The 12,255-nt window shown below is 44.3% G+C and overlaps 1 protein-coding gene across 1 annotated transcript in view; it reads left to right on the forward strand.

Moving 5' to 3' along the window:
- The window catches only part of LOC122921875 (MAP3K12 binding inhibitory protein 1), a 39,918-nt gene extending 27,880 nt beyond the window's left edge, over window positions 1-12,038 (forward strand). Inside the window, exons 7-10 of the mRNA XM_044272168.1 lie at window positions 2,764-2,913; window positions 3,720-3,817; window positions 9,811-9,849; window positions 11,025-12,038. Coding sequence (XP_044128103.1) covers window positions 2,764-2,913; window positions 3,720-3,817; window positions 9,811-9,849; window positions 11,025-11,117 — 380 coding nt within the window. The 3' untranslated portion in view covers window positions 11,118-12,038. The remainder of the gene's footprint in view (window positions 1-2,763; window positions 2,914-3,719; window positions 3,818-9,810; window positions 9,850-11,024) is intronic.
- Window positions 12,039-12,255: the final 217 nt, after the last annotated feature.

Here is a 12,255-nt window from a genome sequence, read left to right on the forward strand (position 1 = left end):
CACAGTCCTAATAGTAGAATTTGATCAATGATTGATTGTTTTTTAGATACAGTTCTGATCAAAAGTTTAAGACCACTTGAAAAATGGCAAAAAAATCATATTTTACATTGTTGGATCTTAAAAAGGTTCCAAGTAGAGCTTCAACATGCAACAAGAAGAAATGAGTGAGACAAAACATTTTTTGAGCATTCAATTAATTGAAAATAAGGATTAAACTGAAACAGGCTGTTTTTCAGCTGATCTAAATTTTAGGACCACATGCCTTTTTAAAAGGCCAAATCTGTGCAAAGATGTGGATTCATTGTCATTTTCTGTCAGGTAGTCACACGTTGTGATGGCAAAGGCAAAAAAACTCTTCCTTTTTGAATGTGGTCGGGTTGTTGAACTGCATAAGCAGGGTCTCTCACAGCGCGCCACAGAGTCTTTTGGAATTTCTTAAATGATCCTGAGGGTTATGGAACAAAAAAAGTCAAGTGGAAGACCCCAAAAAATTTCATCAGCACTGAGCCGGAGGATCCAATTGGCTGTCCGTCAAGACGCTGGACAATCCTCGACCCAAATTAAGACCCTTACTGGTGCTGACTGCAGCCCCATAACCATCAGAGACTGAAGGGCTTCAAAAACAAAAAAATAAAACTCTTCAAACACCTCGTCTCCTTGAACGCCACAGAACTGCTCGTTTGGACTTTGCAAGAGAGCACCAAACATGGGACATTCAAAGGTGTAAGAAAGTTTTATTCTCTGATGAGAAAAAATGTAACCTTGATGGTCCTGATGGTTTCCAACGTTACTGGCAGGACAAGCAGATCCCACCTGAGATGTTTTCTACGTGCCACAGTGGAAGGGGCACCATAATGGTCTGGGGTGCTTATTCCTTCAGTGGAACAATGGAGCTTCAGGAAGTGCAGGGGCGTCAAACGGCCGCTGGCTATGTCCAAATGTTGCAGAGAGCATTCCTCATGACTGAGGGCCCTCATCTGTGTGGTAACGACTGGGTTTTTCAACAGGATGACGCTACAGTACACAGGACAAGGGACTTCTTCCAGGAGAATAACATCACTCTTTTGGCCCATCCTGCATATTCCCCTGATCTAAATCCATTTGAGAACCTTTGGGGATGGATGGCAAGGGAAGTTTACAAAAATGGACAACAGTTCCAGACAGTAGATGGCCGTCTTCACCACTTGGAGAAATGTTCCCACTCAACTTATGGAAACGCTTGCATCAAGCATGCCGAAACGAATTTTTGAAGTGATGAACAATAACGGCGGAGCTACTCATTACTGAGTTCATGTTTGGAAGTTAGATTTCAGTTTTTTTTTTTGTTTTTTTTTTTGGGAGGTGTAGTCCTAAACTTTTGATCAGCTGAAAAACAGCCTCTTTCAGTTTATTCGTTGTTTTCATTAAATTGAATCCTCAAAAAATGTTTTGTCTCGCTCCCATTTCTTCTTGTTGCATGTTGAAGCTCTACTTGGAACCTTGTTAAGATCCAGCCATGCTAAATATGATTTTTTGCCATTTTTCAAGTGGTCCTAAATTTTTGATCAGGACTGTATATTTGTATGGGTTAGACAATGATTCAGTGTTTATCTGGTTTGAGAAAAGTACAGGTAACACATACTACTTATGGGGGAGTCTTATCAATCTATTTACGGCATTAAAAAGTAAAAAAATATAACTTTTTGAGCTTTAAATTGTTAAATCTGGTAAGCCGTGATAAGATTCTCCCTCCCGAAAAAAAAAAGGTGAGAAAAGGGGGCCTATTGTGGCCCGCCAGATTTACTACAACTTGTGCAAGAAATTGCTGTAAGTTGTAATTCAAGTTTTTGCCAGCTGCTATCTGGCATAGATTTAAAGGGGTTCTACACTTGCCCTGCTACTTACCAATTTACTTGCTGTGCCGATCTTATCTCTGACCGCCGATTCAGATAGCGGTCACGTGACCTTCCTCATCCAGGAAGCATTTCTCGTGCTGAGGTCACAGCTAGTTATCCCGGCATGCCTCTCTCCGAGGCAGTGGATACAAGTCGTGACGTGACAAGCAGTGGGAGGGCCGGACTTCAGCATAAATAGTGCCAAGCGTGCATAGGACGCTTCTGCGCTTGCGCTGCTTCTTCCCCTACTCTGGTCCCAGAAGCAGGGGTGGGCGGAGTCCACTTTCTCTGAAGCTGTGTGGGAGGAAACGGGAAGAAACAGCCCGGGCTGATGAACAGAGAGTGTAGTGGCTGAGGCTTCACTAACAGGAAAGGTGTAGTGGGCGTTTACAAACTGGCTTGAACTGGAGGCGCACAGAACTATGGGAATTGTCTGAGCTAATCCACTCCCACTACCAGGAACTTCAGGGCTGTAAACAACCTGATTTACTGGGAGCATGAAGTATGAATTGTGGAAGCAAAATTGCTTGACAGTTACAAGGTTAAAATCCATAGCAGATTGTATGATCTTTAGATGATGCGTTAAGATTTTTTTATGTTCCTACAGAACCCCTTTAAGTTTCTGGAGCACCAAGTGTCAGAGAGGTGCCTAATTTATTAAGAGGCCTCTTCCTCCTAATAAAGGAGTTGCATCTTACTCCAGCGCACAGGGTATAAAGGCTGACGTATGGGAACCTAAGTCTTGATAAATGTCCCCCTAAGTTCATAGGCCTTTTTCCATCCACTCCTCTTATTTTTTATAGAATTGTAGAAACCATGATTGGCAGATGGTAATGGAAATACGTTTTCGTGTATGATGTGGGTGTAATGTTTCTATGTCCTATTTTAGTCTCCAGGGTTGTGAATGCTTACGGACCTCAGACTAGAGCTGATGGTTCCTCTTCCAGCTCACGGGCACATTCTCTCCCACACGAGTGCGGGAACCAGGCTGTGGAGGAGAGGCTCCAAAATATTGAATATCACTTACAGCTAAACCCAGGTGACAACTTAAATTTTATTCATATTCCCATTATTGTTGTGTTCTCAATTGCCCCAATCTGTCAAAAGGGGGTTCATATAGGACGGGCTTAAGTTTTATTTTTTCCAGGGCTTTACTTTAAAGGCCCCTTTCAGACGAGCGAGTTCCACCGCATTGCACTCGCAGAGTGATTATGCAGCAGGTCCCGACGTGACCTCGCAGCATAGCATTATATTGATTTGTGATGCTATGTAACCCCTACAGTTCTGGAATGTATTGTATAACACAGACATAATGCTGGCAAAATCGAATGAAAAGTGATCATGTAAATGTGGTATCGCCGAAATTATACTCAACCAGAGAGTGAAGGTAACAGGTGAATGTTACCGCATACAGAACCAAACCCATAAAACTCTGGCAGAAATGCAGATTTTTTTTTCCAATTCCACCCCATTTGGAATTTATTTCCAGCTTCCTACTACATTGTATGTAATATTAAATGGTGCCATGAGAAAGTACAACTTGATCCGCAAAACACAAGCCCTCCTACAGCTATGTGAAGGGGGGGGGAGAAACTAAAACACAAAAATGAAAAATTGCCATGGCAGAAAGGGGTTAATTTTGATCCAATGTAAGTTATGTTTTATGTTTCCACACCTCTGGTTGTTATGTTTCTCTGATTGGGCTGAGGTTTAGACTAAAGCTTTTTTGGACTGATATTTTCAGCATTAGCATTTTTAGTTTTCTAGAACTGAGGTTTAATTTCACCTTTTTAATCTGTTTGGGTTCTTGTTTAAGTCTGATACAGTTTATTTGTGTTATTACAGGAGGACCTGTGCCAAAAGACATTTATCAGAGAATTAAAAAGTTAGAAGACCGAATCTTGGAATTAGAAGGAATTTCCCCTGAGTATTTTCAGTCCATGGTGAGTACCTTTACAGGGGTTATCCCAGGATTAATGTAAAACATGAAAATCGCACATCACATAGTACATTAAAATCTCTTGGTAACAAAGCTAGAACCAGCCCTGTACCTCACATGGATCCAGAGATCTCCCCATTCATTGTGCCAATTGTCCTGAATAGGGCTGCAGTAAACTATTATTTTAGAAATAGAGTATTCTATTGATTATTTTTTACGATTAATTGTGTAATCTAATAAGAAAAAATGAATAGACTGTTTTCCTTTATAAAAACTCATAAGACCTCTGCCATCAGTCCCCAACACCTTTCCCCCATGTACCATCAGCCGAAGTGCATCAGTTCACCCCAGTGTCATTGGCTCCTCCGTTCCCCCAGTGTCATTGGCTCCTCCGTTCCCCCAGTGTCATTGGCTCCTCCGTTCCCCCAGTGTCATTGGCTCCTCCGTTCCCCCAGTGTCATTGGCTCCTCCGTTCCCCAAGTGTCATTGGCTCCTCCGTTCCCCCAGTGTCATTGGCTCCTCCGTTCCCCCAGTGTCATTGGCTCCTCCGTTCCCCCAGTGTCATTGGCTCCTCCGTTCCCCCAGTGTCATTGGCTCCTCCGTTCCCCAGTGTCATTGGCTCCTCCGTTCCCCCAGTGTCATTGGCTCCTCCGTTCCCCCAGTGTCATTGGCTCCTCCGTTCCCCAGTGTCATTGGCTCCTCCGTTCCCCCAGTGTCATTGGCTCCTCCGTTCCCCCAGTGTCATTGGCTCCTCCGTTCCCCCAGTGTCATTGGCTCCTCCGTTCCCCCAGTGTCATTGGCTCCTCCGTTCCCCCAGTGTCATTGGCTCCTCCGTTCCCCCAGTGTCATTGGCTCCTCCGTTCCCCCAGTGTCATTGGCTCCTCCGTTCCCCCAGTGTCATTGGCTCCTCCGTTCCCCCAGTGTCATTGGCTCCTCCGTTCCCCCAGTGTCATTGGCTCCTCCGTTCCCCCAGTGTCATTGGCTCCTCCGTTCCCCCAGTGTCATTGGCTCCTCCGTTCCCCCAGTGTCATTGGCTCCTCCGTTCCCCCAGTGTCATTGGCTCCTCCGTTCCCCCAGTGTCATTGGCTCCTCCGTTCCCCCAGTGTCATTGGCTCCTCCGTTCCCCCAGTGTCATTGGCTCCTCCGTTCCCCCAGTGTCATTGGCTCCTCCGTTCCCCCAGTGTCATTGGCTCCTCCGTTCCCCCAGTGTCATTGGCTCCTCCGTTCCCCCAGTGTCATTGGCTCCTCCGTTCCCCCAGTGTCATTGGCTCCTCCGTTCCCCCAGTGTCATTGGCTCCTCCGTTCCCCCAGTGTCATTGGCTCCTCCGTTCCCCAGTGTCATTGGCTCCTCCGTTCCCCCAGTGTCATGGCTCCTCCGTTCCCCCAGTGTCATTGGCTCCTCCGTTCCCCCAGTGTCATTGGCTCCTCCGTTCCCCCAGTGTCATTGGCTCCTCCGTTCCCCCAGTGTCATTGGCTCCTCCGTTCCCCCAGTGTCATTGGCTCCTCCGTTCCCCCAGTGTCATTGGCTCCTCCGTTCCCCCAGTGTCATTGGCTCCTCCGTTCCCCCAGTGTCATTGGCTCCTCCGTTCCCCCAGTGTCATTGGCTCCTCCGTTCCCCCAGTGTCATTGGCTCCTCCGTTCCCCCAGTGTCATTGGCTCCTCCGTTCCCCCAGTGTCATTGGCTCCTCCGTTCCCCCAGTGTCATTGGCTCCTCCGTTCCCCCAGTGTCATTGCTCCTCCGTTCCCCCAGTGTCATTGGCTCCTCCGTTCCCCCAGTGTCATTGGCTCCTCCGTTCCCCCAGTGTCATTGGCTCCTCCGTTCCCCCAGTGTCATTGGCTCCTCCGTTCCCCCAGTGTCATTGGCTCCTCCGTTCCCCCAGTGTCATTGGCTCCTCCGTTCCCCCAGTGTCATTGGCTCCTCCGTTCCCCCAGTGTCATTGGCTCCTCCGTTCCCCCAGTGTCATTGGCTCCTTCCGTTCCCCCAGTGTCATTGGCTCTTCCGTTCCCCCAGTGTCATCGGCTCTTCCGTTCCCCCAGTGTCATCGGCTCTTCCGTTCCCCCAGTGTCATCGGCTCTTCCGTTCCCCCAGTGTCATCGGCTCTTCCGTTCCCCCAGTGTCATCGGCTCTTCCGTTCCCCCAGTGTCATCGGCTCTTCTCCCCCCCCCCCCCCGTGTCATCGGCTCTTCTCCCCCCCCCCCCCCCGTGTCATCGGCTCTTCTCCCCCCCCCCCTCAGTGCCGCCAGCTTGCATCCCCCCAACTGCTCCCCAGTGCCACCAGCTTGCATCCCCCCAACTGCTCCCCAGTGCCACCAGCTTGCATCCCCCAACTGCCCCCCAGTGCCACCATCTCCCCCGCGACAGTACTTACCTTTCCTGTAGTAGTGCCGCTCCACAGCTCCTCCAGCGTCACACAGCGTCGGTTCATAGTGCATGCTTACGTGCAATATGACCTGACGATGTGTCAGTAAAAAAAAAAAAGTGCGGTGCGGGCCGGCGGGTGACCACGGAGCAGTAAGTAATAGCTAGCTCTGTGGTCACATGACACAAACGAATCCTCGATGGAAAAATTTTGCGTAGATGATTTTTTTGTGTCGAATTAATCGTTTCGGCCCTCCCTACCTGCCAGGTTTATTTCAATATGGCAGCTCAGGGGGAGTGTCCTTATTCAGGAGTCATGACCTTTCTGCTTTAAATCTTTCCCTGTAACTGTCACAAATACAACTGGTGGCAGTTGAAGGATGGAACTGAGCATGTGCATCCACCTCAGCGAGGTGGACAGAGAAAAAGCGGGTGGTGCTATACAGATACGTTTTGTTGAATAACTCAGCAGCTATACAAAATGTTTAATTGCATGCAATTGCAAAATTATTCAGATCCAGGTACTAGTTTTAAAAAATGAAGAATATTTTTTATGAAACAACCCCTTTAAAATAGCACAAGATTTTAATTTTATGCCCATTTAATTTTATATTGATGGCTAAAGGAATTTAAAGGGTCTTCTGGTGAATGGCATTGGACGAGACAGCACCGTGGGTATATGCCTAGCTGCTAATAGGAAGCTGACATTAGAAAGAAGTGTTGGCCCCGCCTAGGTGGACCATATATACCCTCTCACAGTCACTGGACTAACCAGTTTTAGTCTAGAGTCCATAGGAGGCAGACGAGCCTTCACTATGGGTCTCCATGTTAGTAACACCTCCTGCCGGCTCGTACTTCAGTACCTCGCCAGTCATCCTCGCCATTGCTATGTCCCCCAATGCATCGAATCAGAAAGGGATTTTACAGTAAGAACAAAAATCCAGTTCTTTGTAAAATGAAATTTCTAACATATTTAGTGGCTAACTCAGCTGCCAGAAGTGTTCATAGCAAGACCTCTGATATACCATAACAAGCATTTACAGTGCCAGCAGCTTTCAGGACGGTCTCTTTTGTGTGTATTGCAGTACAGTAATTTTTTATTGCGTCTACTTGGATCTGTGATGATGGCAATGGACAGCTCATTTGTGTTTTCCGCAACTGTACAGAAGACAACTCCAACAGAAAAATTATAATTTGAGAATACAATTTTGCCAGGTGCCCCAAAACCCTGCTTCTCTTCCCACAGCGAAATGATACAGTTCTGGCTGCCTACAGCCACCACTAGAGGGAGCTTTGGACAGCACTGCATACAGTTTGAATAACAAGTTGAATGTATGAAATGTCTGCAGCAAACTAAGGCTACTTTTACACTAGCGTTGTTTAAATCCGGCGTTCAATTCCGACACCGGAACTGCCCGCCGGATCCGGAAAAACGCGTGAAAACGGATTGCATTTGAATCCTGATCAGGATTTTGATCACAATGAAAAAATGCATTGGAAAAAACGGATCCGCCATTTATGGACTTTATCTTTTCTTTCACATTTTTCGGGTTTAACATGCAAAAGCCGGATCCGGTTTGACTGAACACACGGTGCCGGATCCGGCGTTAATGCAAGTCAATGGGAAAAAGGCCGGATCCGGCGTTCAGTCAAAGTGTTCAGGATTTTTGGCTGGAGGTAAAAATACAACATGCTACGGTTTTCTGAAAAGCCTGATCAGTCAAAAAGACTGAACTGAAGACATCCTGATGCATCCTGAACGGATTACTCTCCATTCAGAATGCATTAGGATAAAAATGATCAGTTCTTTTGCGGATTTGAGCCCTTAGGATGGAACTCGGCGCCGGAAAAGAAAAACGCTAGTGTGAAAGTACCCATAGTCAAAATCACTTAAACGTGTACTCCATGGCCATCAAGTTAATTATTTTGTCTAATGCAAAGCTACCTTTGGCCTTCATAGAGGTTAAAGGAGTTGTGAAGGCCATATATATTGATGAGCTATCATCAGGATAGGTCATCAATATCAGATCGGCAGAGGTTCAACACCCGGCACCCCCGCTGATCAGCTGTTTGACGAGAAGGTGGCGCTCCATACAAGCTTGGATGGAGAGAGTACTTGTATTCCGAGACGAAGTGCAGTGTAATGAACAGAAAACATTCATTCTTTAAACGGTCTCCTCTTCAAACAGCTGATTGCTTATCTTATATTGATAACCTATACTGACGACAGGTTATATATATATATAATCACACACACCTACACAACCTCTTTAATGACAGAGAAGGAATATGTGTGTGTGGTACTGCAACTAGATGGCAATACCAGACGCAGCCCATCCACAAGGGTGGCGCTGTTTCCAGCACAAAATCTGATTTAATTTTTTTTTTCTACTTTTATAGAGCTTCTTTTAAGTATCTAATGTGAAGTACGTCAATAAGTAAAGATAAGAGGGCAAACAGTCATCACAAAGCGGTATTAAGATAAAAAAATGAATTAAGAAGAAAGCTGTGGTTTATCTTGGCTAATCCGGTGCGGTTTTATACACTGACGGCAGTTCCCCTTTAAAAGCATCAAAGTTGTTTTTTATCCCTAAAAGTGCAATGATTCCCAGTGTTAAATTGCCTGCAGATTACTGTGTGCTGCTGGGACGTGATGTTTCATCTCCTGCTGCCGGCAGACAGCGACGATACGACTAGGAATTGTTAGTTGTAGCATGCTATTAGTTAGATTCCTATAATCATATACATACGAGCTAGCCTACAAATCGAGCAGTGGGATTCAGATTTATTCTAATGTGCTTTATTATTATTATTATTATTTTTTTTTTTTTATTTTTTTTGTAATTCTGTCCCTAAAGAGACTCTGCTGCTTACAACTCGTTTGTGCCATCTTTTCTGACTTTAAAATGAAACGTGCTTCACAGCATATCAATACTAGACTGCCCTTGGACTTCCCACTATATTGTCCTAAGTAGCATTTTTTTTTTTTTTTTCAAACTCCTGTAGAAATGTCCTTTCCTTGTCTGCCAAACGGACCAGAATACGACATGTTCTATCTTTTTTGCGGGTCCACGGAGTGGACGTGCGGATGCGCGCAGCACACAATGTGGCCTCTTTGATATGAATGGATCCACATCCGATCCCCCAAAAAGCGGATTGGATGCGGACCAAACATATGGTCTTGTGCAAGAGGCCTAACTCTGATGACCCTAAAAGGTTAATTTTTCTCTTTTTAGATTACTTTTGGATATATTTAGCATTAAAAAATTTTCTCAATTACATTTTTTCATACTGATGGTCATTAGTAAGCTATTTTTGTCTACATTTCGCGCCGTAAGAACAGTCTGCTGTAAAATATTCAACATGTCCTTTCCCTCCCGACATGTCTGTGCTAGTATATAATTGCTTCCACATAAAATATCAATTTTAGCCAAAAATGAATAAAATGCAATCATAAACAGAAATTGCCTCCGAAGGTGTACATAGCCTTTAAATCTCAAACACAAGGAGAGATACAAGACTGTGTTGGCACCCTAAAGGGGTTCTCCTATTATGTATTCTTATGTCATATATTTTAAGGTTTTATGATATCCACTTTTACATATTTCATGTTTTTTTTTATTTGTCTTCTGTTGCAGGAGATGCCGAGTAAGAGAAGAAAATCGCAAACTTCACAGGTACATATACTTATATAGAGGTAATAGTGTCCACGTATCAGACAAAAGAATGAATGAGTGCCTGATGGTGAATTAAAAGTCCCACTGATGTGATCAGTAGCAGATTTGTAGTACCGTTATATTACATTACAAATAGCACATGTGACTTAGATCCTTAGGCTCGGCACACATTAACATTTCGGGTTGGTTGGAATACATCCTGCAGACACAGAACACACAACGCCAGTGTGAATAGAGTGTCATGGGACGAAATGCCATAAATAGGGTACTTTCACACTTGCGTTGTGAGGATCTGGCAGGCAGTTCTGTCGCTGGAACTGCCTGCCGGATACGGAAATCCGTGTGCAAATAAATAGCATTTGTAGACGGATCCGGATCCGTCTAACAAATGCATTGAAACACTGGATCCGTCTCTCTGGTGTCATCCATAAAAACGGATCTGGTATTCATTTATTTTTTGCATTTTTAAAGGTCTGCGCATGCAGACTGGAAAACCGGATCTGTTTTGCCGGAACACTTGGTGCCAGATGCGGCATTAATGCATTTTAATGGAAAATAATGCTGGATGCGGCATTCCGGCAAGTGTTCCGGAATTTTGGATGGAGAAAATACCGCAGAGTGACTGAGCTGAAGACATCCTGATGCATACTGAACGGATTGCTCTCTATTCAGAATGCATTAGGATAAAACTGATCAGTTTTTTTCCGGTATTGAGCCCCTAGGACGGAACTCAATACCGGAAAATAAAAGCGCTAGTGTGAAAGTGCCCTAATACATACACAGTAAAAAAATAAAAATAAAAGAAATCTAATTAAAAATAGAAAAGTATATATACTTACGGTGATTTATTGTTTCAATATGTTTGCTAGTAAAGGGGTTATACCACAGAAAGTATTTTTATGAATATTGGATTGTGGGGGGTGCGAGTGTTCATTTTGATCCACCGCTCCTTTCATTTCTATGGTAGTGCAGTCTACGCCAGCGCCATTGAAATGAATGGAGCGATGGACCGATATGCACACTACCACTGCTTTCGTGCTCTGGTTTGCTGGGGCTTTCTAGAGGTTGGGTCCCTGCAATTTGATATTTATCACTTATCCTGTGGATATATAATAAATTATTTGTGTGGTAACGCCTTTGAGATTACATGCCTAAAATATATATTTTGTTTTTAGAACTACTCACTGGTGGAGCTTGACCAAAAAATCAATGCTCTCAGACAGTCCCTCTACAAAAAAGCAAAAGTTGAGTCGCTGGAGAAGATGTAGTAGAGTCATATGGACTTTGGTCTGGATATTGCTGTCCTTGCCCCGGAGAATTTTGGTTCCTCCATTTGTCTACTTTTTTCTGTTGCTTCCATCATTCCACATTTCCAGTGACATTGGTCTCCTCTTCAGAGTCATTGTAATGAGATGGAAAATATCCAGGTGAAGGCCAAAATAATCTTGTCATAGCTGTAGCTGTCATAGCTGTAGAAGACATGTCTAATGTAGACACTGAGCAAGGCACTGTTGTAAATAAGTATTTATATATGGACACTTTTAGTTTTTTTCTTGGTTTTTGTTACATGATGTTTCTGCTTGGGTCTTCACCGGATAGACAGTGAGACTAGACTCAGAGTGATGAACATAATTTTTTTGGTTAAATATTCAATTTCTGTAAATCTTCCTATCTCACTCATGCTCTTGTGTAGATGAGCTCCAAATACCCTTTATCAGCATTTTTGGTGTTCTTGCATGGTCACTGTTGTCACCGCCACTGACCTGGATGTTTACAGCTTAAACTTCATGGTTCGTCTGTTTCCGGCGCTCGTTCAGTTATGGCTCCTCATAGCCAAGTTATCTTGGCAGTGTAAATCTGCCTCCTACCTGCACTGTACGTGACGTCAATGATGATGCCCTGTATATTGCCTGGAACGGAAGACAGAATATAGATTCTGGGATGGCAAATAACAAAGTGCCAAAAACCCAACTAAGACTGCAGCGGCGATAAAGGAACAAACGGTGTTTCAGAAGGGTAAGTAATTTGTAAATCCTCCTCCTATCACAGGTTAAATTGCCTCTAGTCCCGGAAAACCCCTTTAAGTTCCCAAGAGGTATCTTAAAGGCTATGTACAACTTGGGGGCAATTTTGTTTTTATTATTGCATTCTCATTTTGAGCTAAAAATCTTTCGTTTATTTGGTCTTTATTAAAAATTTAGAGGCCCTTTCTCTATACATAGCTGAGATGCTCTACTAGCACAATCTGAATTTTCTCTCTGCTCTATCAGCCAGCTCATCTGATGGCTCCTTATCTCTGACCTTATAAACACTCATAGCTGAATTTTTGTCTTACTGATAAGAATGTGGCTTATAAAATAGTTATTCAGAGATAAGGTTTATTAGATGCTGGACACAAGTAAAGTA

This window comes from Bufo gargarizans, chromosome 11 (genome assembly GCF_014858855.1).
Source record: "Bufo gargarizans isolate SCDJY-AF-19 chromosome 11, ASM1485885v1, whole genome shotgun sequence".
Lineage (NCBI taxonomy): Eukaryota > Metazoa > Chordata > Amphibia > Anura > Bufonidae > Bufo > Bufo gargarizans.